Below are 27,360 nucleotides of genomic sequence, written 5' to 3'. Positions count from 1 at the left end.
TTGGAATCTCACAAACAGCTTTAAAAAGTTAACACAGCAGTTAACACAAAGGCTAGGACAGCCTCTGATTACCACAGTTCCTGAGCTGTACACTTCTCGTTTCATCTGCTCAAATAAAGACATATTGCAGTTCGTTTGCACGGAACGTTCAAGCGCTTCTTGATTCAAAGTGGCTAAAGACATTCTTCCTTCATCACTTCCTTAAAACGGTTGAAAACCCGTTTTTATTTCCAAGATAGTGACCCTGAAAAGTTTGCAGTCCCCAAAGTATACAAATTTAGAGTGTGAAACTAATTTCAAAAATGTTATAAACAATACAAGGTTAGCAAATAATCATAAAGAGGGAATGCAGGAGGATTGAGCTGGCTTGGAATAACACATATAGCGAGAGATGGCAGGAAGTAGACATCTGCTTGTGGACCTCTGGCCAATTTCCATTGGACCACCTAGCACAGATGTGGGCAACCTGCAGCTCTCATGGCTGCCCAAGGCACACACCCCCTTCAAATAAGGCAATTATGATGGGGAGAATGGTGTGTGGGAAGGGCAACCCCCTTTCTTTGTTACCAATTCATTCTTCCCCCACACAGCATCATTCAAGCTCCTTTGCCCCCTGGCCAAATGCTTGCTGGAGCTGCATCACCCAAATCCATAAAGACTGAACTGTAGCACAACCCCATCTAGATCTCAGGCAAGTAGAACACTAGGTCTCTACAGAGCTTACCCAAGAGTCAAGGCAAATGTGATGGGGAGGAAGGCAAAGACTGTACACAACTGTAGCTAACAGCTGGCAAGAATCAAAAGATTCAAAAATTGCACCGCTCCCAAAACTGCACAAAAAAAGCTGCTGCCAGAATTGGTGCATTCTGCTGTGCCACTTCAGGATTTTACTGCTTCTCTCTTCCTCCTGCATAGGTAAAGATAAAGGGTAAAGGGACCCCTGACCATTAGGTCCAGTCGCGGACGACTCTGGGATTGCAGCGCTCATCTCATTTTATTGGCCAAGGGAGCCGGCGTACGGCTTCCGGGTCATGTGGCCAGCATGACTAAGCCGCTTCTGGCGAACCAGAGCAGCGCACGGAAAAGCTGTTTACCTTCCCGCTGGAGCGGTACCTATTTATCTACTTGCACTTTGACGTGCTTTAGAACTGCTAGGTTGGCAGGAGCAGGGAGCTCACCCCGTCACGGGGATTCAAACCGCCGACCTTCTGATCGGCAAGTCCTAGGCTCTGTGGTTTAACCCACAGCGCCACCCGCGTCCCACCCCTGCACAGGTAGACCAGGCCAAAGAGGACTATTGAGCCAAGAGAACAAAACTATAGACCTACAATGTTCAGAGGCAGCTTGTCTCCAGATACCGATTTCTGCGGGTGATCCAGAGAGGGGTGGGCTACAGTCATCATGCCCAGCCTATGAGCTTCCCAAGAGCCACTGACTGACCGCTGTTAAAAACAGAGTGCTGGGAAGGAACAACCTTTTGCCTGATCCAGGAAAGAAATTATTCAGTTCTTCAAGCAGGTTCCTCCGAGCCCAACCACTGATGCAAGACCTCAGCAAGCGTGTGAGTGCCGCACAGCAAAACAAATGACAAGCTGAAGCTTCTCATTAAAAACAAACTTTTGCATACATTAATTTGATCGCATGCCTGTTTTGCATAACATTCGCTTCCCCTGCCTTTTCACCTTCTTTCTGCTGTTGTTTAATTGCTAGCAAAACAAACCAGGTCTCTGATGTTACCTTCTGTCTCTAAATTGGAAGACTCGCCTGAAAGAGACATGTGGCAATTAAACAAGTGTTTATATTACACCTTGTTCTAGCTGACAGCAACAGAGCAGGAAGGCCACCCACGCACTCGCTGGGCATTTCTGCATCACATGCCATAAGAAGTGGAGGGGGAGAAATGAGCAAGAAGCCAAGCACAGCCCTTCAGCTGGACAGGAACTAGGAGTTCTCTCCTACCAGAGTTGCTCCAAGGTAATCCACATTGGAGACAGAACCTACAAGCTCACCATGCCAATCTCAGAGGCAAAGGAGACATTCTCCGCAAAACACATTCTTGTTAAAAACTGACGTGGGGCGTATATTAAGAGAGTCTCATTACTCTTGGCGTAGCATCCTCACACAAGCAGCAGAGAATACAAAATGCAAGTGTCTACGGTGTTGGCCATTCATTAAAAACAACACGATGGCACTCAGCCAACATTATAAATAGCCCGGTTTGTTCTGAAACTGACCTGCATCAAGAGCAGCCACTTCAATTTTCTGTCCCACAGCGCCAACTGCTACTGGCAGGAAAAATCTCTCAAGGCCCATTATAGAAGAATAAGACAGGAGTTACTGTTATGCTAAGTAGTTTATAGAGCAGGGGTCTGGCCAAATTTAGTTCTCTGCTGGGCCATTATCTAATTTGAAGTGTGTGTGTGTGTGTGTGTGTGTGTGTGTGTGAGAGAGAGAGAGAGAGAGAGAGAGAGAGAGAGAGAGAGAGATTTCCCCTCATATATGCAATATATATATATATATATATATATATATATATATATGCAGGTTTTGGTGTCCTCGGGTGTCTTCCCGTGTAAAAGTTGGGGTGTCTAGGCGACGTTTCGACGAGGTCTCACTCGTCATCTTCAGGCTGGTGCTTTCGGCTTCTTGTTACTCCTCTGAAGTACATTATGCTGATACAAGAAAAAGCAACTCACTGAGACTTGAGCAGAGATCTGAATCAGGGTTTCCCACATCCTCACTGTTAATCCACCGCAGTATTTCTCAACCTTTTTCTGATTGTGGCCCCCTTCCGCCCTTGTTTCCTCCCTGTGCCCCCCCTCCTACCAGTAGAAAGCTAGCTATTTAAATGTTTTGTTTGTAAATAGAACACACAAACACTGCTGCAGCCACACACCTTGCCCTTGACAAACAAGATGCAGACAACTTGGTCCATGCAGCGGTGGAGTGTGGAAGTGGGAGGGAGAAGGAAGAGGAAGCGACGTTGCCGCAAAGTTCGCGTGGTGATCCATCCACTGGGAAGCACGGTCAGTTCTCTGTTCACTCTACTTTTCTCTTTTCTTCACTATTTTCTGTTTTCTTTTCTCAGTCACTTCTCTGTTTTCTTTACTTCTCACTTCCCTCTGTGGCCCCCTAGTCTTGTGCCTTGGCCCCCCATTTATGCGATTTTCAACTGTGGCCCCCCTGGAATATCCTGGGGGCCATATGGCCCCGGTTTAGAAATGCTGATCTAGGGCCCCACAATGGTTTTCCACACCCTGCTCAATCAGAGCAGGGACTGCATGCTGGGTCTAGTTGCACTGCACCCATTTGGGAGCTTGGGTGAACTGGTTCCAAAAGAGGCCTGATAAAAGGAATAAAATGGCTTTGGATGTCCCTGAAGCTTCAGGGTCTGCTATGATACCCAAAGATGTTGGGGCTAAGAGGACTCCAAGCTTACTCCATTCTCTTCTGTTTCCCATGGTGCCCTCTACACTATCTCCCTTGGATAGGCCTTGATGTACTTCCATTGAGTACAGTGGGGAAAACTGGGGTCTGGGATACTTTCCTTATCCTAAATCCAAAGAAAGCTGGTTAGTGTTTCAGCCATATTCTTAATCAGGTGTTTTATTTTTAAAATTAATTTTGGACTGGGCAAAGTAGACACTGTCCATCATCTCTACCTGAAGCTACATACATACTAGGAATTACTTCTATTTAACCAAATCTAATATTCATTTATTCTTGTTCCATCATACTGGAAATACAGCAAGCTGAGAGCAGGAGAAACTGGTTTCTTCCCCTGAATGGACCTTCATTTTTGTTTGCTTTAGTGAGCAGGAAAATATACCCCTCGTGCTTGTTCCTATGAATGGGAGTTACAGTTCAGAAGCATCTGGAGGGTCACAGGTTCAGGAGTTGGGCAGTGTGCAACTGCAGGGGCCTCAATGAGTACCTGACATGCTGTTAGCCTGGGGTCCCTTCACTGCTTACTGGATCCTCCACTTAGTATTATCAAGAGGAAGGATATGGTATGCTTAGAAAGCAGGGAAAGAATTCTAAGATGTCATCAGAGGACTTTACTGAATGAGACCCTCTTTATGGGAAAAGGGAAGGAGTGCACTACTGCATGTCAATCAATCAATCAATCAATCAATCAATATTATTACTCTCAAGAAACCAAAATTAAAAGCATACAGCACACAAGAATCACCATATGATATATGCATGAACAATACAGAATTAAGGCAGTGATTCACAAATCATTGCTATACATCACTCATATGCCTTTGTTTGTGTAAAGAGGTCCAGGATTGACAGATATGCTTCCATTCAAATTTCAAAGACGTAATCACGTTAGGCTTCCGCAGCAAAACCAACAAAAAGTCCTATGACACCTTACACCATCATTTGTTAGGTCTTTAAGGTGTCACAAGACTCTTTGCTCTTTTACTCCCAAGCAAGAGAGTGCAGCCAAAGGCAATGATCACATGAAATAAGGATTGGATCCTGTTTAAAGCCAACCCGTCTTACCCATACAAAATATCGTTTTCCTTTCTAGATAGCCAACACTCACAAGAGTTAACTAGTTCATGTGCACATCAATTAAAGAGGGTGTAGTTTAGCAAGCCTGAGATCTAAGACAGGGCTCCGTGCTAGCTCTCAGGCAACACAGCACATCCACCTGGATATGAACGGCAAAGGATCCATATTTCTTTCTGGCTAAGGTTATATGGAAGGGTAATCTTCCTTTCATTATGTATAATTATGATCATTATGGGCAACTTGAAAGAAATTCAACCATAGTAGTTATTTACAACTGCACATATGGGGCTGATGGTTATGGCAGGCTACCAAATTTGCCGTAAAGCTGGCCAAGTTTGCTTTATTAATTCACATTGCTCCTCTATTATACATGCCTTTCAGAATTAGGCAGGCTTCTAAAAGCTCATCAGAACAGGGCGATTACAGCAATCTGGAAGCTGAAACATTGCACCAGCCTGCCCAAACCTGGCGGGGGGCGGAGGAAATGCCTCTGTAGGAAAGAGACTGGAGGTGAAAAGGACTGGACCAGAGGGCAAGGGGACTGGGTTGGCTTGGCTATCCATATGGCTGCCTCCCCAGGCCTTCCAACATTAAGAGATCTTACTAGAGTGCTTGTGGCATATAAATTTTGCACAGTAAAGACTCCTCAAACCAACAGTTCAAATTGTGACTCTGCTGATCAGATACACACACTGGGTGTGAAATAACCATTTTTAAAAGGAGAAAAATCATTTGCATAGACTTTATTCCATTTATCTGGACATTTACAAGTTCCAGAGGGGGGAAAAACCATGCAATGACAGAATGAGATTGAAAGCTGGATTCCAAAGCCAAGTCTATTCCAGCTTTGACAATGACCTGCGGGACATGCTATGGTCAAGTTACCTTCCCTCTCTTTGCTCAGGTATTTCCAACTATACAATGAATACAGTTATTTTGACCTCTACAGTCAGGCACTGTTAGTGATAAAGACATACATTTATGTACACACACAGCCATGATACACTCCTACTCCATGCATCCAGGAGTCTTTTCTTCCATTTTTTACTTCTTTAAGACGGTTGACCAACCCACTTCTCAAAGAGTTCTGCCTTCCATTGCAGCAGCCATAGGTTGCTCTGTCCCCAGTTCCATCAGTGTGCTACTACCTCCAGGACTGTGACTACTGCCAGAGCTTGGCAATGTATTAGGGACAGGGGCAGTTTAGCCACTTCACACACTTGCATCTCCTTTTGAGCCCTCTAAAAAAATGAAAGGGAGGGGTGTTCTCTGTAGCATTTCAAGGTGTTTGCAAAACTCCCGTCTTCCTCCATTTTCACTTAGTCTTAAATTTCTGCCAGGCCCAGGTTTGAACCCCACTATGTTTGCCAAATGCAGGGTTTGAATAACTAAGAACACCTTGGCCTCTTCCAATCAGAAGTATCAAACTGAGCTTCCTCAGCCCTGAAAGATCCTGAAAGAACGTCCAGTACATTGGATTGTTCACTAGGAAGAGGATGTGATACTTTCCTCACAAGGTTGCTATGAGGACAAAGCCTTTTTCTTTTTTGTAGAAGGACCTTAAATGCAATATAAATGCTTTCTGCTAAGCAGAATCTATCCAGCACAATAGTAAACAATTAGATAATAGAAATTTTGGCTGGGCCGAACCCTTTCCGAGGCACTTGAATGAGTATTTTTCAAGTGATATTTATAAAGTGTGGAAACCTTTCAAAATTTTCACCTTAAAGCCCTCACCTATAGAAAGGGACAGGAGCCTCTCTCCTTGGGAGCAAATCAAAGGACTCCATAGGCCCCAGTGGGAGAAGGACCTTTGCTTCAAAAGGCATTTCAAGCATTTCAGAGCTGGTGCTTTGATTAATAAGCTTTCCCCTCCAGCAAAGAACCATGTCGCCGGCTTTCAGCGTTCCTCGGGATATTGCCATGTTTGTTTTGTCTGCATGAGATTTTATTTTTTTTAAAAAAAGAACAAAAAAAAACCAAAAGAGGGGTGGGAGTGGGGGAGACTGGGGGTGGGACAGAATCTCTTGGACACATTTATAAACCAAACTGTTTACTCAGTAAGTTGCCTTGACCTTCTCTCATGCCACCATCCCGTTCTTTCCAGTCCCAAGCAACAGAAATTAAATTGATTCAGTCTATCAAGGCTCTGCATCTAAGTGATTAAAATTCCGCTACCGGGGGGGGGGGGGGGCTGGCTTGTGCTGCATCTAAGAAATACAAGCCTTTGTCACCGCATGTGATCCTACCAGTGGTGGATAAGGGACAAGGGGAGATATAAAACACACCTTGCCATTGTGTTTTATCACAAGCACCATCTTTTTGCTAAGATGGGGCAGAGGGGACAGGGAACTGTTTGCTACAGAGGTTAGTGGCTCTTGGCACAGGTGGTGCGAGAGGAGTGGAGAGCTTTAACCAGAGAACTGCTGTTTCATTAAAGGCAATCAAGAGGGAGAAAGTGACCATTCCACCTTTACTGGGATGCCCAAGCTTATTTGAACACCCCCCTTCTGTGTATCTCAACAATGGGCAGAGAGATTGGCACCTCTACCTTCTTTCAATGGCCAACCACCACTGTGTCAGTCCTCCTCAGTACTGCTTTGAGCCACAGGCAGCTGCCAAGTGGGAACCAGGAGCCAGGAACTGAGAAACAAGAGGTCAGAACTGGAGAACATGGCAACACTCAGGCAAGACTATCACTGGTTACGCAGCCTAAACAGGAGGCATGGTCAATGGCCACAAAAGATGGAAACTGAATTTCAGCATTATCTGAAATTACCAATAAGTTCTCCACACCTACCCCATCTGTAGCCAAGGTGGCTGACCACACAGTTGACATGCACAAAACCAGAGCTTCTCCATTCAAGCCGAAACAGCTCCTAAAACATACTACCTTGAAGCTTGTTTCTGCTTTCATCTGAAGTATTCACATACTGATGGTGCTTTCCAAGATAACACAGGCAAATCTTTAAAAGATTTGCTGGACCAATCACAACAGTACTCTTTTGCAAACGTTCAAATCTTCTGCAAGTTAATTGTTAAAATGTCATTAACATTAAACAAAAGTTTTGCTTACAAAATCTTGCAGAGGATCCAAGAAGCGTACAGCTCCCTGCATATCACACAGTCCTCCAGCAAATGTCTGACACATCACAAGTAGACTGGGTAGTTTCACGCAGATGTTAAAGAGAATGAGGGAAAAGATAATACCCTCTGAAAATCCACACATGCCAAGGAGCCAGCTGTGATGCCTCAGTACCACCTTCTGGAACTGGCCACAAATGCCTAATACAGACAATATATAATACAGGTAGTCCTACTAGCATAACATCATGGTGGATAATAACAAAAGTCTCTGAGAGGTCCAGGAGAAACAACAGGGTCTCTCAATTCCTCCTGTATCTTTTAAAATCCCTATGTGTATTAATAATGAGAAAAGACTATTGCAGTGAAGTGGCATTAAGCTGCAGCACCATCCAGGAGACATCAGACGAACAAGTAGTAACTTCAGGTTCAGCCTTTTCTACACAGGAGTTATAGACACAAAACCCCAAGAGGGCAGGTTCACTGTTCGACCCTTTAATAGTTTCACTCCTCTGAAATTTGTTTTCTGCTGCTTCTCTATGCCTTTATTTTGGAGCTTTAATGTTGTGGTGTTTTTAATAATTTTACTTTTAAATATGCCATTGTGGAAGAAAATATTTTTGAAGAGCAAGACATGTATTTTATGCACGCACACGCACACACCACTTAAGACACTAACATATACAGACAGACCATTTTTAAAAAACAGCCTGGAAACAGTTCAGATCCTGCAGAAAGCTGTTTCCTGCATTTCTTGCACTGCGAGTGTTTTGACCTGACCTGACCTCACCCAACTGCATCAAAAGAACCTCAACTAAGTAGGCCATTTCTCACAGAAGGGAGTAAAGTCGAGGGGAAGTAGAGGGAATTAAGAGCTGCCTCTCCCTCAACAACACTCCACAGTTGACAGGGGAGTCTTTTAAAAAATCTGTAATCGTTTTAGCAGATATAAAATGTTGTAGTGAAGAAAGGTACACATGTTCTGGGATAACCCACAAATTCAACTATCGAAAGTCAAATAAGCACATCAGGGTAGGTGGGTGGGAGGCTAAAGCGACAAGTTTTGCTGTACTAAACGTGGCTTGAAATTACCAATCTCTGTACAGCAGAATAATAGTCAGGGGTCCCTTTACCTTTACGCAGCAGAATAAAGATGGGGGAGAAATTTGTTCTGTTTGCTTCCCAAACAAATTCATGCTTCCCAAACCAATAAATACATGAACCAAAATGTAGCTATGGTCTGCTAGATTCACCCTTCTCCAAATTCTGTGCTACGGCTCTCCAACAACAACAACAACAACAACAAGAGTACAAAAAGGCATTGTGTATATAAAAATATGCATATCAGTGAAAATAATTCACAAAAATGCATTATAATATTAGGGGAGGGGACTGCTTATAAAATTGTGCATAATATGTGCACACAGAAATGCATAAATTGACAAATTTGTCCATCCCTTGAGCAGATTTAAATGCACTCGATTAAAAAGGTATGGAGAGCTGCCTATCAATGAAACTAAAAGCTGGCACACCATTTAAAGTGCTTATTCGACACACATCTGTTTTCCATAACCATACTTCTAGCCTGGGGCTAAAGGCACATGATGCAGCAAAATTTCTGAAGCTAAGCAGGTCTGGATCTGGTCAGTGCTAGGATGGAAAGGCGGCTTGGGAACTCCATGAGCAGCATGGTGCAAGAAAAGCCAAAATATAGGTCACAATTAATCTTATTTATTTATTTATTTATTTATTTATTTATTTAAAGTTATAACAAAATAAACTATCTGGTAAGGCAAAAAGTCACAAGGAAACAGAACAAAAGCAAGATGTGCTAACAGGCAGTCTTCATGCTTACTAGAGCAAATCTCATTTTTGATGTTAAGTAAATCTCAGTACACTCCTGAGACTTGAAGCCATTTTATACATTCGGCAGGATCAAATGGTAAGACTACTCCAGAGCTGGACGATTTCAGATACAAAGCCCCACGTACGGCCTGCAGTCATACAGTCTTGGAAATGCTTTGCAACTGCTGCCGTCTGAACTTATGTTGCACAGCAGCAATGGGTCCAGGACCATAATTAGGGAGCCTCTTAATCTTTAAAACGAATGGCTTTACAGGTATGAGCACAATGCACTGGTGAGGTCAGGTAGTCAGCAGATCAGCACTACTTCTGTGCAGCTCTCACATTCAACAGCAGTTGCTTGAAGCAAGACGTCAAATACAGCTGGAACTTGCTGGAGCCTTATGTCAAAGACAGCTGTTGCGGCCCAATAACCACCACATTTACTAATTAGGAAGGATCAGTGTTCAAGAGAGCCGATTCCCTATTCCTCTCCTGCAATCAGGGAAAATGCACAGGGTCAAAGCGAGGAGAAGTTTAGGTGTCACAGCTGAGAAACACAGGGTGCTCTTAGGATAATTTAGAATAAAGATAAAGAAAACAGCAGGAAGACAAATTTTCATTGGAACTATTACTGGTGTGACAGACTATTCTCTTGGCAGAAGAATTCTAAGATTTCAGGGAGAAATGCAAAGGTTAATTTTTACTCTTTGGAGATTACAAGGACACATGAACACGAGAGAAAATTTAGAACATTAATGAGAGCAAAAGCAATTATATCACCTCTCACTGCCACTCATATATTTTAGATTAAGGTAGTAGGGATGGTTTCACTATAGTTAACCAATGGAAACAAAAACAAGAGCCTCCTAATAATAGCTGAGCCACAGGAAAGGTAAAAAGAGATGAATGAAAGAGCACTTAAAAGAATCAATGTGAGCCTTAATGCCCTCCCCTTGAAATTCCCTGTGTGGAAAGACCACCAGCATCCTGGGGAATGCTCAACCTTCAGCATAAGTGTCACAAGGTCACATCAGTGGTGGGAACGCTCTTCCTCAGAAAGGAGCGACTCAGCCTGACAAGGTCTCAGGCGTGACTGATAGTCAGGAACTCACAGCATTAAGAGACAAGGTCAAATTCCAGAGCACCAGAAACCAAACCAAAATAATAAAAATAAGTGACTGCCTAGTTTGTGTTGATTCACTTTGCATCAACAATCATGGTGCATTTAATCTCTCGCTGCCTTTTTTCTTCTTCCTCCGACACAATCAGCTCCTCGGGAGCCAAGGAGGGGCCAGTGGAGACCCATTGGAGTAAACGAATCCAGATTTTATGAACTGCTGGCAGCCAAATACTCCCACAGTATGGCCTATTATTAGATCACTTGCCTTACGTGGAAAAGGTTTCTTAAACTGCAGAGAGAAATAAATGGGCAAATCTAACGCTGGAGTTAAAGTGGGTCTGCCAAGTGCACGCAGCAGTAATCCATAATAAGATGCAAATAGAAGAAAGAACATATATACCCGATTTCCTAAGACATACCGTATCTTTGGTTAAAACCTGAAAAAATTTAACAGGGAGTAATTTTCTGTCTGCGAAGTTCTTTATCACAAAAACAAAGCAAAGCAATATAAACCTATCCAATTTTCTGCTCAAATTGCATAATCCATGTTCCAGCCATACATAAATTAAGTAAAGATACTATTTCTACTATACTGTTCTACTTAGTACATACACGTGATCATGCCAGACAAAAATTAGCTGTCATTGGTTTTAAGTGGAGATGAGCAAGAACACACAAAAACCACACATTTCCCCACAAATTAAAAGGTAGATAGACAAATAGCTGACATATCCTAGTGTGCGTGAGAGAAGTGACTTGTTTGAACACTCTAAAACACCACAACCAATTATCAGGAATAGTCTCTTTCCTGTTCAACATCTTCACTCAGTTTTAGGTCCTTCTTGGTCTCTTTACTCCTTACACCCCACCCCACCACCAGCCAAGATGCAGATGGGGATAAGAGGGTTTTTTATTGTGCTGCCTAAATTACGTAACAGAATCAAAAATCAGGTTTATCTACCCTTTTTAAGAAGGCTATTAAGAGCATTTTATTTTGGTGAACGTAGTTTAACCAGAGCCCCCCAGAGAATGCCCCCCCCTTTCCCTGTTCCTGGTGTATTTTTTATTGTGCTTTCTCACAGCTACTGTGCATAACTTGCTTCTCTTTTTCAGAACTGTAGTTCCCCTACTTTTATATGCTGTATGCCATCCTGAGTATGCCCTTAGCATAAAAAGCGGGGTACATAATTGCCAACATAAATAAATACATAAATTATACAAACCTATGATCACATCTATGGGACTTGTTCTCCCAAACACTGCATCAATGTGTCTCCCCTAAAAGCATCAGAGGACCTGATCTGGGAACATCTTGGCAACAAGCAACAGCCAGGTTTTTTCCTCTGAGGTAGTAAGGGAATTGTATAGCTGCATAGATTTTTATTTATTTACTAAATTTGTATGTCGCCCTTCATCTGTAGATCTCAGAGAGGTTCACAAATGCCAGCGGTCAACCTTCCTTCCCCCATATACTCTGATGAATTTTTTTGGCTATTTGGAATAGAAAACAACTGAACCCATAAGCAACTCTTAAAGCTTGGCAAAAGTAATGATGCCTTTGTTAAAATTATAGATCCAAAACACCACCAAGTTATTGTCACACAGCAGGTAGGGTGGAGCTATCAGACCACAACCAGCATGGCCCACTGAAAATACAATGCCACAAAGGGTTAAGTGACCGTGCCATAAGGCTGTGCTGAGTACTGTTGAATGTAAATCCCTTCCAACCCCTTCTATCTGATGTCATGTCAGAGCACATATAATCCTGGCTCAGAATGCTCTAAAACCCAGTTTTTGAATAGGGCTGTCACCTGATTAAAGAGAGCTTGGCTGATAAATTTGTAATGATTTTTACTCTGCTAATTAACTCTATGAATTAAATCTGTATATAAATAAAAAATGCTGCCAGCAAGCAGGCGTTACAGAAGGCCTTGTCTAAGAAGAGGCATTCTCTCCAGTGAGAGGAGGGAGAATTCTTTTTCAAAGATGGCAGGTGCAGGTTTTATAAGTACTCACACTGAAAATACTAGTGTTTTGGGGGCAATGATGGACCTGGGTGTGTGTGCCGGGGAAGAGAGTTCACATGTGAAAGGAAAGGAAACAGGGAGGGTTCAAAGGAACTATGACCCGCCACCCTAAAAAAAGGGGCTTTGCATGGCTCATACAAAAACAGAACCTCCCAAATGCCACAATGCACATGTAGTTTAACCCCACAGGCAAAAGTCTTCTCACCAGCAGATCTTGGTAGCCAATAGGTCCTTTCTGTTTTCAGCATGCATACTTGTCCCTGCTTTGCTCCCTTTTAAGCAGAAATAGGCAGGGCAACACCTGGAGCTCAACACCCCACTGTGTTAATGGGAAAGCACAAAGGATGTTGGTCGCCTTCCACGAGCTCATGCCTCTGTGCAGAGCTGCTAAGTCCCCCTCCCCTTGCGGAGGGTTGCTTCACCTGATAAACAATGTATCTATAAATATACCCACAAACACATTGGCACTTCTGCTAGTTCAAGTTTGCATTATCATCAACTATCTCCTGGGAGTGTCGGGCCACAGAAACAACCAGCTGGTGCACCACAATGATTGCCCCTTCAGGAGAAGCATATAATAAAACCTGAAAGCTGCAATATGAACTTCGCACATACTTGTCCTTTTGGTTTATTCATCAGAAATAATTATCAGTAACAGACATTCAGAGCAGCACATTCTTTATGATGGGCATTAACATTTAGCCCGTCTCCATAATTATAATGCTGCAAGCTCAAAGGAGGTGTACCAGCCTCCCCAATTAAACTAACTCTACCCAGGAAAAAACTCACGTTCTCCCCCGAAATGACATCATAATTATTTCCGTGAAGGAAAGCCTTACCTTAGTGTAGTAGTGGTTAAAAGATGAGGTCCTGAGTCCCCAATCTCACAGGAGTATTGCTGTACTGTCTTCCAACATGCCACTCTCTCTCAGACGAAGCCCACCATTTTTAATACTGCAATAGCAAAGGCCCTCCCTCCAAGATTGTTGTAAGGATTAGTGAGATAATGTGAAGCACCGAAGCCTTGTGCACACACAAATGTATTTCATCTAAACATATAGATGCTATTTTGCTCTTCTTTATAATGACTGACAGCCTTTCTCCATGTATGCCTCTCATCCAATATAAGACAGGTTTCAATGTCAGAGAGGACAGTTCAGCCAGGGCACCCAAGTTAATAAATATCCTCCCCAAGGAAATCTGTGGGGCACCTACATTGTTAATCTTTAGGTCCCAGGCAAAAAAAGAGCACATTTTTATTGAGATTTGGCTGGCTGATATTGTTATATTTTTTATATATATATTATCCACTGATAGTATTGTTTGTGATGTGCACTGTTGAATGGTCATGCCCTAATACCCTTGTAAATCATCTTGAAATCGAGTAGGTTGAAGGGCAATACATAAAGTATTTAAAAATAAATAAATAAAACACCTCTTCCTGCAGCTGACAGCAGGGATGGCACTACACCAAATTGATTGAGGCTTTTGGGGGGTTTGCGAGGGGCCAGGCAGAAACATGAAGGGCGACAGGGGACAAGCCCGTGGCCTGCAGTTCTCCCTCCCTAATGTATTACAATGCAAAAATGGTGTCACCAGCTCTTTGGATCAATATCTATTTATGGGCCAAGAAATTACATGTATGGTGACCTCGCCATCAGTGACACATTCTTCAGCCGCATCTGAGTCACCCGAGGCCCATAAACAAGCTTCCAAAAATAGGTCCTGTTTACTAGAGTTAAAACCCAGGCACTTGAACAAAAAGCCTGCACTGAAGTGGGGGGGGGGGGTAGGAGGGGGAGCCCTGAAAAGCAAGATTCAAAAGTGAAGCGTTGCAAGATTACTGAACAGGGCCTATTAGGTGGCACCAAATTGCTATCTCGGTTTTCAAACAATATGAAAAACAAAGCAACTTCTGATGTTAAGAGAGCTGCGTGTGTTCTTTATAACCATTACCAACATCACAAATAGCCTTCTTGTCCTAAGGATGATGCCAGAGCATCCTTTGTGATTCACAGGTTGCAAAAACATACACATATATAACCATGGGTCATAAGGATCATTCGCAGGAGGAGCTGGAAGTAATTGCTTAGAAAGTAGTGTTAAACAAAGGGTTGAAACCACAGAATTGCTGAAGAGGGAACATTAAAAATGTCAGCATGGATGAAAGACATTCACCAGCGCTTACTGTCGAGAAGCTACTGGCCTGCAGATGTCTTAAAGGGTACTTGGCTAATGGGATCAACATTACCGTTTTTGATATAAATTATATTTCGGAAGCAAACAATACAACAAAAAAGCGTAGAAATGGAGTAAGTTCAAACTATTCTTTTATAGTAATAGTCTCCAGTTGAGCATAATCACCAAAGCTACAAGTGATAAGATTGCCAAAACTAAGCAAACATCTGTGAGATGAATTCATCTCCGAGGGGAAGCCAACAGCTTGTTATCATTAAGGAGGCGATGCTCTCGCTGCATTTGAACTGCAGGCCCCCTTGTTACAGCTTTTGGAGAGGCAATTGCACCAGATGTTGGCAGCTATCTTCAGATGGACGACAGGCACCTGCTGTGGAGGGTGGAGGACTTAAGTTTTCACTGCCCTTTGGGGGGGTCCATTCTGGAAAACAAGGAAGTAGTTGACCCCTCTGTACAGTGGGGAAAGTGTGTGCTTATGAAGAAAATTCAGTGTGTACTTTCCAATTGTTCAAAACCTTCCTATTTTTAAATAAGATTCAATAGGGTTCAGTCGGGAGGCAATACCTCCTCCCACTTGAGCCCAAGAACTCTAGGCTTATCTAGGGAAGCTGAAAGAATTAATATTTCTCAGATGTTATCCAGACAGAGATGGAAGCTCCAAATTACCTAAATCTACTCTTTAAAGTGGATTTTAGTCATAACATAGATGGTAAAACCTGGCTTCTGTAGCTTATGTTGTTCTTTGTGTAGTAATTACACAGTCAATACTACAATGAAATATCACAAGCGTTTGGAGTGTGCCTTCTGAACTCCTGCAGATGTTTCACCCAATGAGGACCCTCAAATTTGCTTCACATTTTGCCTGAGAAAAAATTCCAGTGGCCTCCCTAGAAGAAGTCACTGGTGAATCATGCCCACTGTGATCTTATCAGCAATTAATAACAAGACAGTCAATAGCAAAGGGCGCATGTCCTTTTTTACTTTACGTTGGGTACCTTAAAAAATAAAAAAAGGAAAGAACACTTAACCCTTAAGCTGATTCCACTACATGCTATTGAGAAAATTAAGTGTTCGCCTCTGGCAAGGAATACAACCCTATCAGCTACAGCTCATCCCAAGATCAAGGGGCTTACAAGGTCTATTTTGAAATAAACATCATGTTTGACACAAAATCATGATCTTCACTGTGCTAGTGCAGCTTTGAAATCAAAGCCCTGCTAGCGGGAATAGATTTTTCGCTTCTCTTATTGTTTCACCTGTGGAACATTTCTTTCAGGCATCAAGCAGACTGTAAAATAACCTATTGCAAATCTTCAGCTTGTGAAAACAAGACAACGCGCCATACTTTAAATAAGCACAAGGTAAGCAACTTTCAGGCTAAAACTCTAGGATCTTCGATCAGTTAACTGAAGATGCCAACACAATTCCATTTAGATATACATACAGAGATATTGGAGCCAGCATTTTCACAGTGTAGTTAGAACTCTGAAACAGCCTGGTTCATCATCAAACAGGCTGCCACCACATCCTAGATCTGGGTGGAAAATACACAGCAACAAAACTGTAATGTTGCTTTGTATGAAGAGCACATTTAGCTTCCCTAAAAAGCTAAATACTAGTATGCCGTAACCATACCCCAAAACTGTTTTATTTCAAGGCAATACACCTCGTAGGGGAGGGGGTTTAAGGGAAAGCAGCCCTTTCCCTGCCTGAGAGTAAATATGCATCTGGGAACCCTAAGGAATACAAACTGACTGATAGTAGTAGCTGCAGACAAAAGGCAGTATTTCTTCACACAACATACCAGTGAAACTTCTTAAAATGAGGGTTATATGAGTTCTAAATGAAATCCCAGCCAGTAATCTGGCTGTTGCATTTTTGATCAGTTGATGCTTCTCAGTTGTTTTCAAGTGCAGCCCCACCAAGAGTGCACTGCAATAATCCAATATGGGAGCTAGGAGTGCATGGAGCATAGTGTCCAAACTATCTCTGCCCAAAAGTGGCCAGAGCTGGAAATAGGCACTCGTAGCCACTAAAGACATCAGAGCCTCCAGTAATAATGTTGGATCCATGAGTAGTCCAGACCACAGACTTGCTCCTCCTGGGGACTGCAACCCTGCACAGAACCAGTCATCTCTCAAGTTCTTTGTCAAGTCTTAGTCAAGAGCACTCAGGACATGTAACATCCCTGCCTTATCAGGATTCCGCTTCTATTTATTGGCCCACATCCAGCTCATCACCACCTCCAACACTTCTCCTGGATGGAACAGAGAGACAGAATCTGGTGTCCCATTTTGTTCTAAAACTCATGAGGATCGCTCCCAGCAGCTTCAAACAGATGGATGGAACAGAGAGACAGAATCTGGTGTCCCATTTTGTTCTAAAACTCATGAGGATCGCTCCCAGCAGCTTCAAACAGATGTAAAATATAGCACGCAGGACTCACTATCTACTTCCTGAAGCCACTCCCAAAGAAGAGAGTGGTCAATGGATAAAAGGACATGGAAAGGTCAACAAAAATGTCAAGCATGGCAACCAAAACCATTTCAGGGCCATGACCAGTCCTGAAACCAGACAGAAATGGGTCCAGATAATACTGTTATAGTCCAGCAGCATCTAGGGGGGGGGCACAGTCCCCTTATACCTCACTATATGAACCCAAACATTTCTTGCCTGCCTCTCTTTCAGCATGGAGTTAGGAAAGAAGTGTTAAGACATCCACAACTTCCAGGAAAAGGATATGTGAATTTTAGGCCTATAAAATATGCCAAAACTCCACCTCCCGAACAAAACTCTCTTTCAAAAACCAAAAAAGACATGTCCAAAAGTAATTTGAATCTACCGGCACCGTTAACTGCTATTAAGCGCAAATGCAACTTCAGGAAAGGCCACATGCACTGACTGGGCCACTCCAGCAATGACTGTGTGCATTGCAGACTTGTTTCAGATTAAGAGAAAGCTAATCCACCTTCTCTTTAGATTACCCTGATCGGTTTTCTACCTGAGCTACTTTATCCTTGTCTCCCTTTTCATATGAATGATCCTATCAGCATACAATTAATCATGATTTTTTTAAAGCATGCAAATTATAGGTATGCCTGCATTTCTGTCATGATTATTAGCACAGGTAATAGCAGTGTGGAGTTCCAGAATTGGGATGGGGGGCTTGTGTATCCCCCTTAAATGTGGGCCCCCATACTTGCCACTGTTCACACTGGCCATTCTCTCTCCAACCTCTCACTACTGCCCAGAAAGAGAGGCAAGAGGAGGTTGCTGCTGTTCCTCTCTGCACATGCTCAGTGGCAGGGCATCTGCTCTGCTAGCCGACAGTCCTCTCTCCTCCCCCTGCCACCTCTAAATTTTGTGGCAACTTTGGCAAACCCACTATTTTTCTGCAGGTCTGTATGTACTGTGTATATGCTGTGTGCCTCTCTCACATCCCACTGAGAAATGTGAAATCCCTAGGCATGCTAAGACAGAAGGGAGAAATAAAAGAGAGGAAAGGCTTGCATCACAGCATCAATGTTGGCAGCTTAGGTTTTCTTGGCTGTTAGTGCCTTTCTTGTTCTGACAGATTTGGGGAAGGAAACCCAGTGACCAAGACTGGAGCCTTCAGAGTTAGCTAGGCATGGCTTTTCTCTTACAATCCCTCATGAGGGTGGTGTGTGCTGCTGTGACACATTTCCTAGCAGTCTTATCATAAAGCCACTGAAGAGACAGAGACAAAAAAAACAACAAATGCTCAAAAGGGGAATGAAAATTGCCAGAGAGACTGGCTGGTCCCCCAAATGGAGCCAAGTGGCTGATGCACTACATCCTAGGTCTACCAGAGAGGAGATAATGTTTGCAATTGCCTAAAAGCCTTCTAGCCTTAGACAATAGCATTGACTGTATATATAAAGGCACTTGAACAGGTCATAAGTGACCGATTTATGGCCATTTGCTTGCATGTAGGAAAAAGTGTCATTATACCCATTTCCCGCAGTACAGTGCTTTTTATCCACACCCCTCTCCTTACAGCCAAGGAACACTCATCTCTCAGGGATATTCTAAATGCTTTCCAGCTCTTCTGAGTATTCAGACCCAAAAATGGTCTGCTTAAAAAAAACCAAAAAACAGTAACAAGCACTTTACTCAGGATGTTAACATTTTTTTGGTACGGTGACAACAATGTTTTGTGTCATTATCCAACACAATGCATTATTTGACAAGAGTCTTCCTTCCCCTCTTGCCCTTAAAAAAAGTCTTATTTCTTGAAAAAGTTCAAAGCAGGATGTATCACATTCTATTTTAGTGCCTTCAACTCTGGAGTTCTGGTCTGGACATCTTGCAGCACCATGCAAAGTTACTTTTGCCCCATCTGGCTCATGTGAATTTCAGGGCTAAGCATGGCAAAGGTAGCCAGTAGCCAAAATGAACAGGACTCCTAGTTGCTCAGACCCATGAAGCTTTTTTTCAGGGATTAAGGAGTGCCACATCATCTCATCTGACCTACTAGTGTAAGGAAGCTCTCTTGATTCTGTCCAAGCTTCGAAATAGACTGGATTCGCCCACCATGATCTTACTGCCACTCTTGGGCACATCCCTGGTTATGTTCCCATATCCCAATATGCCTCTCATACCGGTTAAAAAGATCCACCAGAGGAGGACAAGCATTTGGGAGGTGATGGCGAAAATGGTTATAAACCATTCCTTAAAGGTAATATGTAAATACTGCCTTCTAAAGTAGACTGGAATAATTTTCTTTCAAAATGGGTTTCTTTTCAAAGTTAACTGGACAATATACAACCAGAGTCAAAGTAGGACAATAAAATGAGATGCAAGTTTTTGTCTCCAGCCGGCTTCTGTAGGCACAGGGGAGATTAGCAACAGCCATGCAAAAATGCACCAACATATTTTCTCCAATGCATATTAAAATCTTTTGGGTACTCTTGATTATTACAAATTCAGATTAAGTCAAGACCTGACCTTCTATTACTCTGAATGCAACTAATTTACAAATATAGTGTCTTGAAATGCAGCACTGAAAATTGTAACTGGCTAACAAGTAGTCAATTTTTTTTTAAAAAAAGAGAGATTTCTGAATAGAGGAACAATAATAATAAAAAAGCTTCAGTGTACCCTACTTACTAAAAGAATCTACATTTCAATGTGTAGCAGAGGAAATGTGCCATTCCATCTGCCTGCCCATGCTAGAATAAATAACCCTTCACTGCTAGGAGGATCACAACCCTTCTCACCAACTGGCATCAGGCTGAAGCCAAGGTTAGGAGGTTGCACTGCCAAATCCCCCTAAAATGAACCCATGGAGAGAATATTGCCTTTTCTCATGCTAACAATCCTATTATCATGACATCTTCAGAGGCCCTTGGGGCCTCAGGGAAAAATAAACCTTGGAGTGTTTAATACTCCAATGGATCATTAACTTGTTCACACCCAGGTATCCATGCCAAAAGAGGCAGAGATCTCCTGTCTGGACGGGGTGATATTTCCACAGCTGTCAAAAGAGAAGGACTTGAAAAAAAGCAACTAGTGTGACTTCTATCACTCTTTTGGGACATTCCTCAACACCCGGGATTCTTGCGGATTGCACATATATACAATTTGAAAACACACAAGCGCATTTGCTGGGTTAAACAGGCCATTGCTGGCTCCTTGCTTTTTATTCAAATGTGTGATGTATTAAAAACATTAACAACAGGCTAGTACATCTTTATTTTCTTTGGAGATTACAGCACACTTTGGCATTCACTCTACTATTCTTGCAACATAAAACCCAAGCTATGCTCAGGCACACCTAAAGAAACAGCAAGTTTAATCCTTTGTTTCTTTTCTGTTTAAGATTCAAAGCACCCAGGAAGGACCTAATGGGACAAAGTTTAGAGAGGCAGCATGATGCACTGGTTAGTGTGTTGGACTAGGATCTGAGAGAGACCAGGGTTCAAATCCCACTCAGCCATGTGGGCCAGTGTCTCATTCTCAGCCTAACTTATCTCACCTGGCTGTTGTGAAGATAAAAATGGGGAAGAGGAAAACTATACACAACAGTGTGAGCTCCTTAGAGGAAAGGTGAGATATACAGTGGTGCCCCGCAAGACGAACGCCTCGCAAGACGGGAAACCCGCTAGACGAAAGGGTTTTCCGTTTTGGAGGCGCTTCGCAAAACGAACCTCCCTATGGGCTTGCTTCGCAAGATGAAAATGTCTTGCGAGTTCCTGCAGGTTTCCCACCCCCCTTTTTTCTAAGCCGCTAAGCTGCTTATCAGCTGATCCGCTAAGCCGCTAAAAGCCGCTAATCCGCTAAGCCGTCAATGGGCTTGCTTCGCAAGACGAAAAAACCGCTAGACGAAGAGACTCGCGGAACGGATTCTTTTCGTCTTGCGAGGCACCACTGTAAGTGCAATCAATCAATCAATCAATCAATCAATCCTTTCCTGCCTTATCTGTGGGTGTGATCAGACACCTACTTCTCCTAACAGCAACAGTCTCTTCCTGCATTTGCCTCACCTGTAGAGACTTCAGTAGGAAGCAAACCACTGCCATTCCTCTCCGCTGAAAAGAACAGGCTATCCCATGCTTCTTTGCACCCAGTAAGGAAAAAAATCTGCCTCTGAAAGGGACATTCTACTCAACTATTTATGGCCAGGAGGACGGAGGTAGATCTGCTCTACACTAGCAAACGAGCAATAGTTTTTCAAGCAGCCCAGGGGCACAGAAAAACGGAGCCTATGTGGCAGAGAGTGTATCAAAGTGACTGAAGAGGCTTCTGTTCAAATTCCCTACTACTTGATCACGAAGCTCATTTTGGGCAAATCACCCAGCCCAATAGTGCTGTGATGACAAAATGGGGGTATATCACCAAAATGCAATTGAAGGAATGTAGTCATAATGAATTAACACTGAAGCACTGCTGGCCAAGCACCCTTTGCTCAAGACTTTAAATTTCATCCCACCTTCAATCTCTCACTTTGGGATAGGAAGGGGGGGGGAGAGACACTGAAAGCCTTGTCCACTTGAGGGTTTTTTTTTTTCTCTTTTAAGGCAGGCACATAGCAAACTTAACATGCCTTGCCTGGCTACTTTTCAAGAGAAATGCCCAAAGTCCAAGAATAAGAACAAATGCTTAAGGAGTCTTAAAACATCCTTGATCTTTTAAGAGAGATAATGTAGCACAGGTATTTTATTATATTTTATTTTATTACTACTTTTACCATTACACACAGAGAACAGAAAAGTGCATTGATGTACTAAGTTGGCTTGACACATGCATCACTACTTCTCAGACACTCAGATCTGAAAAGTTCAGGCAGCGACAACATACTTTTTACATTCCCACCATCTTGCTTACACATGGTGAAAAATAATATCGTACACCTTGCGATTCAGAAGACTGCAGCTACAAAAGCTGAACACAGCTCTTCTCCAATAAGATCCTGCATGACTGGAGCAACAAACAAACAATTAAACAGCCCTGAAACTCCAGCTACTTTTAGCATTCCTAGTGTGCAGTGGCTTATCCTTTCTCTGCCCAAAATTGCATGTATGACCTAAATATTCTGGTATAGCATCCCAATGCTTGAGATCAGCAACTTCCAAGTACTTGTAAGGTGAAAAAGTAGCTTAGAAGCAAAAAAATTAAAAATTAAAAAAATAATTAACATTTCACAAAGAAGGGCTGCATCTTGACACAAACCCAGGAGGACATGGGAAACAGGGCAGATGAGGTATATAAAGGCCTGATTGTAGCAGCCCACTGGATTGGAAATGACTCGTAAGCCTAATGAAACAAAACTTTTGGCAGTAAAACAGAATGAAAGGAATGAGACAATAAAAAGACAGGAACAAAGGGAGCAGAGTTGTTTCAGCTTAGCAAAATAAGCTCACTTTGTTGTTGGGAAAAGCCAAAGCCGATTAGGATAAACCAGTGACTAAGCATAAGTCTTCCCAACTAATTACACAGCTCACCATATAAAGTATAAATTGCAAGTCTCCAAAAATAAGGACTAGGTTACTTTCACAGGACTTCTGGAAAGCAAGTGGTTACCTACATAGGGGTGGGGTGAGGAAAAATAACAATCCCTTTTATTAGCAGCAGCTTACAGCTTTAAAAGAAGCAGAACATTCAGGTCTTAGGATGTTTTAAGTGTAAGCTTTAATCAAGTTTGGAGAGGCTGGCGACTTTTTTATTACAGTATATTACTTAGACACACACACGTATGGATATATGCAAATTTTAAGTGCTTCTGTGTATTCTAGTTGAAGTATAGAGGTAAAAGTGGAGAAGTCAGAGTAAAATCTGGGATTCTCAGTTTTATCCCTGGTCTTCCCATAGATTCCTTGCACAATTGTGGCTATACCCATGCTGTATCTGAAACCGCAGCTCTCAAATAAATTGAGCAACCCTATTAAAGTTCATAGAATTACTCCAGTTACTTTATCAACATGGTGAGCTGCATTTCAGTTTCATGTCAATTTCTCTTCCAAACTGGCAAAAGCTAATAATAATAATAATACTGACGAAGATCTTAGGCCAGAGATATGGCATTCAAGTCAATAAAAAGAGAATGTCTAAAGAGGCCCCAACTCAAAGGTCACAATCCAGCTCATTTCAGCAAGACTTACATATACTTAATGGAGCTGTGGACTGAGGGTTGTATCCAATTAAGTTTTACTCACACTACACTGAATGAATTAATGGACCTGTTAGTCAAGTCCAATATCGTCTGAGTAGGACTAGCATTTGAAACAACCCTCAACCTCTGAGATATTCAAATATCGTTTGTATTCGTATTCCATTCCAATCCCCTTCATTTGGCTGCCTTTTTTTGGGGGGGGGGGAATCCTTTAGGGGGTGATGATAATAGCCGAGTAGCCCTTTCTCTATACATACTGTAATTGACAATCTTTGCATATAATAAAGGGAAAGTTCTAAAATAAAGGTGAAATGGTGAACTTCTGGGTGCTCCACAGGGAGGGAGAATTTCACACTCAGCAGTGTTTGGGATTTATTGGGGCAGCTACATGAAACTGACCAATCAGTATGGCTAATCAGTGTAAAGTAATTGGAAAGATGCTCCCCATTTTAAAACATTTTACAAAACTACTTCTAAAAATGGCAGGTGGCAAACACATCTGAAAAGATATATTCTCCTTTCTCTCTCATGGGAGGGATGTCTCTTCTAATACGAAGCCTGCTACAACACATGTGTTCATCTATGAAAGGCAAAGAAGATCCACAATAAATCAACCCGGGTAAATTAGAAACTCATAAGATATATAGACTGAAATATTAGTAATCAGGTGACAGCCTTATTTCTTATTATAAACAAAGCATTGAAAACTGGTATTTTCAAAAAGGTCTGCTGATATGGGATGCATTCAGCTATTAGGATAGCAATAAAAAGCAAGTGTTGTTTGTTGATGTTTTAAGAGGGGCATGGTTTAAAAGAAAAAGGGCCTTATAAGAGACTAACAGAGAGAAATCTCAAAGAGGCACCAAAACCCACTAAAACGCTTGGATGATCTCAGCCTGGTTGTCTATTTTTCAGACTCAGCATGAAGCCACCAGATGGCAAAACAAAAATGATTCCTCAAGGGTGCATGCGAGAAACAGGGAAACATGCATGCGGCAAAACTGTTATTAACTTCAAAACTAGATGGAGGAGTTTGGCAGATTTGACAATAACTAGGGAAGAAACATTCAAACGCTGCCATAATCCTTTAATAAAGGGCTCAGCGGGCTGTAAACATCATCCTGCCGGAATCGAAGATTATCATTGAAAAATAAAATGAATGGTTTTGCAAAACAACTATCAATCCGGCAAAATAACTATTTAGAAGTTCCCTCACCATGAAAGGAAGGTGTACACAAAACAAGGCATTCAAAGGCTACCCTAAAAATACAGGATACAATTTCTGGAACTTGCCCTTGTAAAACTTCACTGAGAAGGATGGCAGCTGCACAAGTGCAGCCTAAAAGCCCTCTGGGGGCAGGGACATCTTGGGTGTAATTTGTACAGTACCAAGCTCACATACTCACACCCAAAATAAATATTAAAAATAGTGGTGAATCTTTCCTTCTCTTTAACAGACCCCACGGGAATCAAGAGCTGGCCTGCAAAATATAATAGCACCCCCTTACCACTCATTAACTTGGAGCACATTCTATCACTAGTTCTCCAAATAAGCTGTGGAAAAGAATGCTAGTTGATACTTCACAAGGCTTACACAAGAGAACTTCATCCCATGGCACAGATCTGTCAGCACCCAAAATACACCATCTCCAGCAAATGTGGCAAGGCCACTTATGATTAAAATGAATGAGAGCTGCAGACATGCAAAAGAATTGACCCCATCTCCACCCTCAGACCTTTTGTTTAATTAAAGATGTTGAAATTGATCTGGCTTCCAGATACTTCCATATCCTTCTATCAACAGCTGCTGTTGCAGGACTGAAAATAAAGAATCACAGCATAACCTACAAGAACCTTTGGTTGAACTGAGGTCTGTTGGATAACATCAATAGAATGTAAGAAATGTTTGATTTCTCTGAGGATCAGCTTATCCAACACCAGGTTGCTAAGATGTATGTGTGTATGTCTAAATATAAAGGCAAGTATCCCACAAATATAATTTGCAATTACAAGCAACTGTAAGTTATGTGCATGCCCATGCCCTCAACATTTATCCAAGCTGGACAGGCTCAGAGGGCCACAAGACTGCACTGCATCACACGAAGCCTCCTGCTTGTGTACCAGTTTGAAGGTCTGAGGAATAGACTACCACTGGACTGGTCCCACACAGGGGACAGCTATAAATTATCTAGTCCACAAGCCTGGCACCAAAACTACCATCCCCATGTCAAGTTCTCCACTCTATTATTTAGTTCAGAACTTCCCCATATGCAAGTGCCATCATGCTATCCACTTCTCTGCCTCCAATCCACATCATTGCCTCCACTTTTAAGAACAAAGAAAAGCATGCCATGGTGACATCAATATATGGAATACAGGTTATGGAAAAGGAGAGCAGAGAGGAGTGAGAGTTTTTCTTTGGCAGTGAATCCTATACATGCCGTCCTGCCCACAGATGTGACCTGCTACCCAATCAACTCTTATGGTCCACTCGTTTAAAGCCTGCAGAAGAAACCAGACCAGCCACATTTTGGGGGATGGAATATAGCCTTTTCACAAAAAGAGTAGACTAGATGTCTACTGCTCCCCCCATGATACACACCCCTACGGAAAAAGGAAACAAACTCTGCAGTTCTGCAGTCATCTCACAAAAACTTCTCCAACATGTGTGCTATGGCAGTGACACGCCACAGCCCTTCTCTGAACAGTTCAAAATGAAAGCAGATTAAAATGAATTCATTTTAAACTGAACAGTTTAAAACGAATTCATTCATTCACTCACTGTTTTACACGAACACACTTTACTATGAAAAAAACCAAAAACCTATCCTCCACATCTTACATTACACAAGATAAAAGAGTACATCATCGTGCCTGATGTGGAATCACTGTAGGGCTGAACAGCATGCTAGTTTGATGGCTTGCAGAAATACGCAAAGATCACCACTTCTCCAACAGCATGAGGCTCTTTGGCAACATACTGAAAGCAGCACTTGTAGACTTGCGTCACTGCTAACACAAAACTGACCATCATTAGAAAAAACCTTCATGTTTCTCACAAATAAATTCAGATTGTAAATTATGTTGACTCATGACTTACCTTGCCAAACTGTTCGAAGTATTGCTTTACATCTTCCACTACTGTATTAGCTGATAATCCACCTACAAATATTTTCTTTGTTCTCGTGACCATCTGTAAGAAATTAGAAAAGAAAAAGAAAAAAACAGCATTACCCCAGATTATTAAAGAAAAACAAAAAATACAATGCATGTCATAGACATAGCTTTCAGATGCTATCCCTTTAATCCAGTTAAGGGTAAATCTCTTTCCCCATGAAAAGGAATGTACGTTCAATTCAATTATATGAAGTACTGCTGTTTGGTTAAGACTGCTTTGATGGCTGGGTTTAGGCAGCCACCAACCCCAGTGCCCACTGGGTATTTTCTTTTAATAAGCATTTTCATTTTGAGAAAGCTCCCTCACCCCCACTACCTCACCTCCATATAAAAACCAAACCAAAAAATAAGTTGCAGCCAAGTTTCAAACAGTTTCTGTAGCCTGGCTGCTGCCTCAGAAGAAGTCCCCCTCCCCACCACACAAACACACTGGCCTCCTCCAACAATTTCCATAATTTAAAAACAAATCAACACTTGTGTACCAACTGCTCCCCAAATTGCTCAGGATGGGTGCCTCATCAACAGGTCCCCCCCCCCCCCCCGGATTAAAACCTGAAGGAACACCTCTCTTGATAAATATATTTTTGAATTTAAAACATTTACCGGTAAATCCCATCTTTTGGCCTAAAAGGTCCCAGAGGCAGCCCATGACAATTATTAAACTACAGATTCACAATTTCTCAAATCCACTCCCAGAGTAATAACAGCCAGGCCTACTTTTTTTAAAAAAAAGAATGCTGGATATAACCATTCAC

At 42.3% G+C, this 27,360-nt stretch overlaps 1 protein-coding gene and 1 long non-coding RNA gene across 38 annotated transcripts in view; one reads left to right on the top strand and one right to left on the bottom strand.

Moving 5' to 3' along the window:
• Nucleotides 1-27,360, bottom strand: part of MSI2 (musashi RNA binding protein 2) — a 416,302-nt gene that overhangs the window by 247,638 nt on the left and 141,304 nt on the right. For 36 of the 37 annotated variants that reach the window (XM_081843548.1, XM_081843556.1, XM_081843578.1 and 33 more), the window contains one exon: nt 26,529-26,621. In XM_081843548.1, the coding sequence (XP_081699674.1) occupies nt 26,529-26,621 (93 nt within the window). The remainder of the gene's footprint in view (nt 1-26,528; nt 26,622-27,360) is intronic. The other variant, XM_081843575.1, reaches the window with a different exon arrangement.
• On the top strand, nt 14,663-20,869 carry LOC309331064. Its single transcript, XR_014151719.1, has 3 exons — nt 14,663-14,912; nt 16,073-16,157; nt 20,639-20,869. It is a non-coding gene; the product is annotated as an uncharacterized lncRNA (long non-coding RNA).

The sequence above is a fragment of the Podarcis erhardii genome (genome assembly GCF_964252035.2).
Source record: "Podarcis erhardii genome assembly, chromosome: 16".
Lineage (NCBI taxonomy): Eukaryota > Metazoa > Chordata > Lepidosauria > Squamata > Lacertidae > Podarcis > Podarcis erhardii.
The sequence above is the reverse complement of the archived record's forward strand: the minus strand, read 5'-3'. Positions and strand labels throughout refer to the sequence as shown.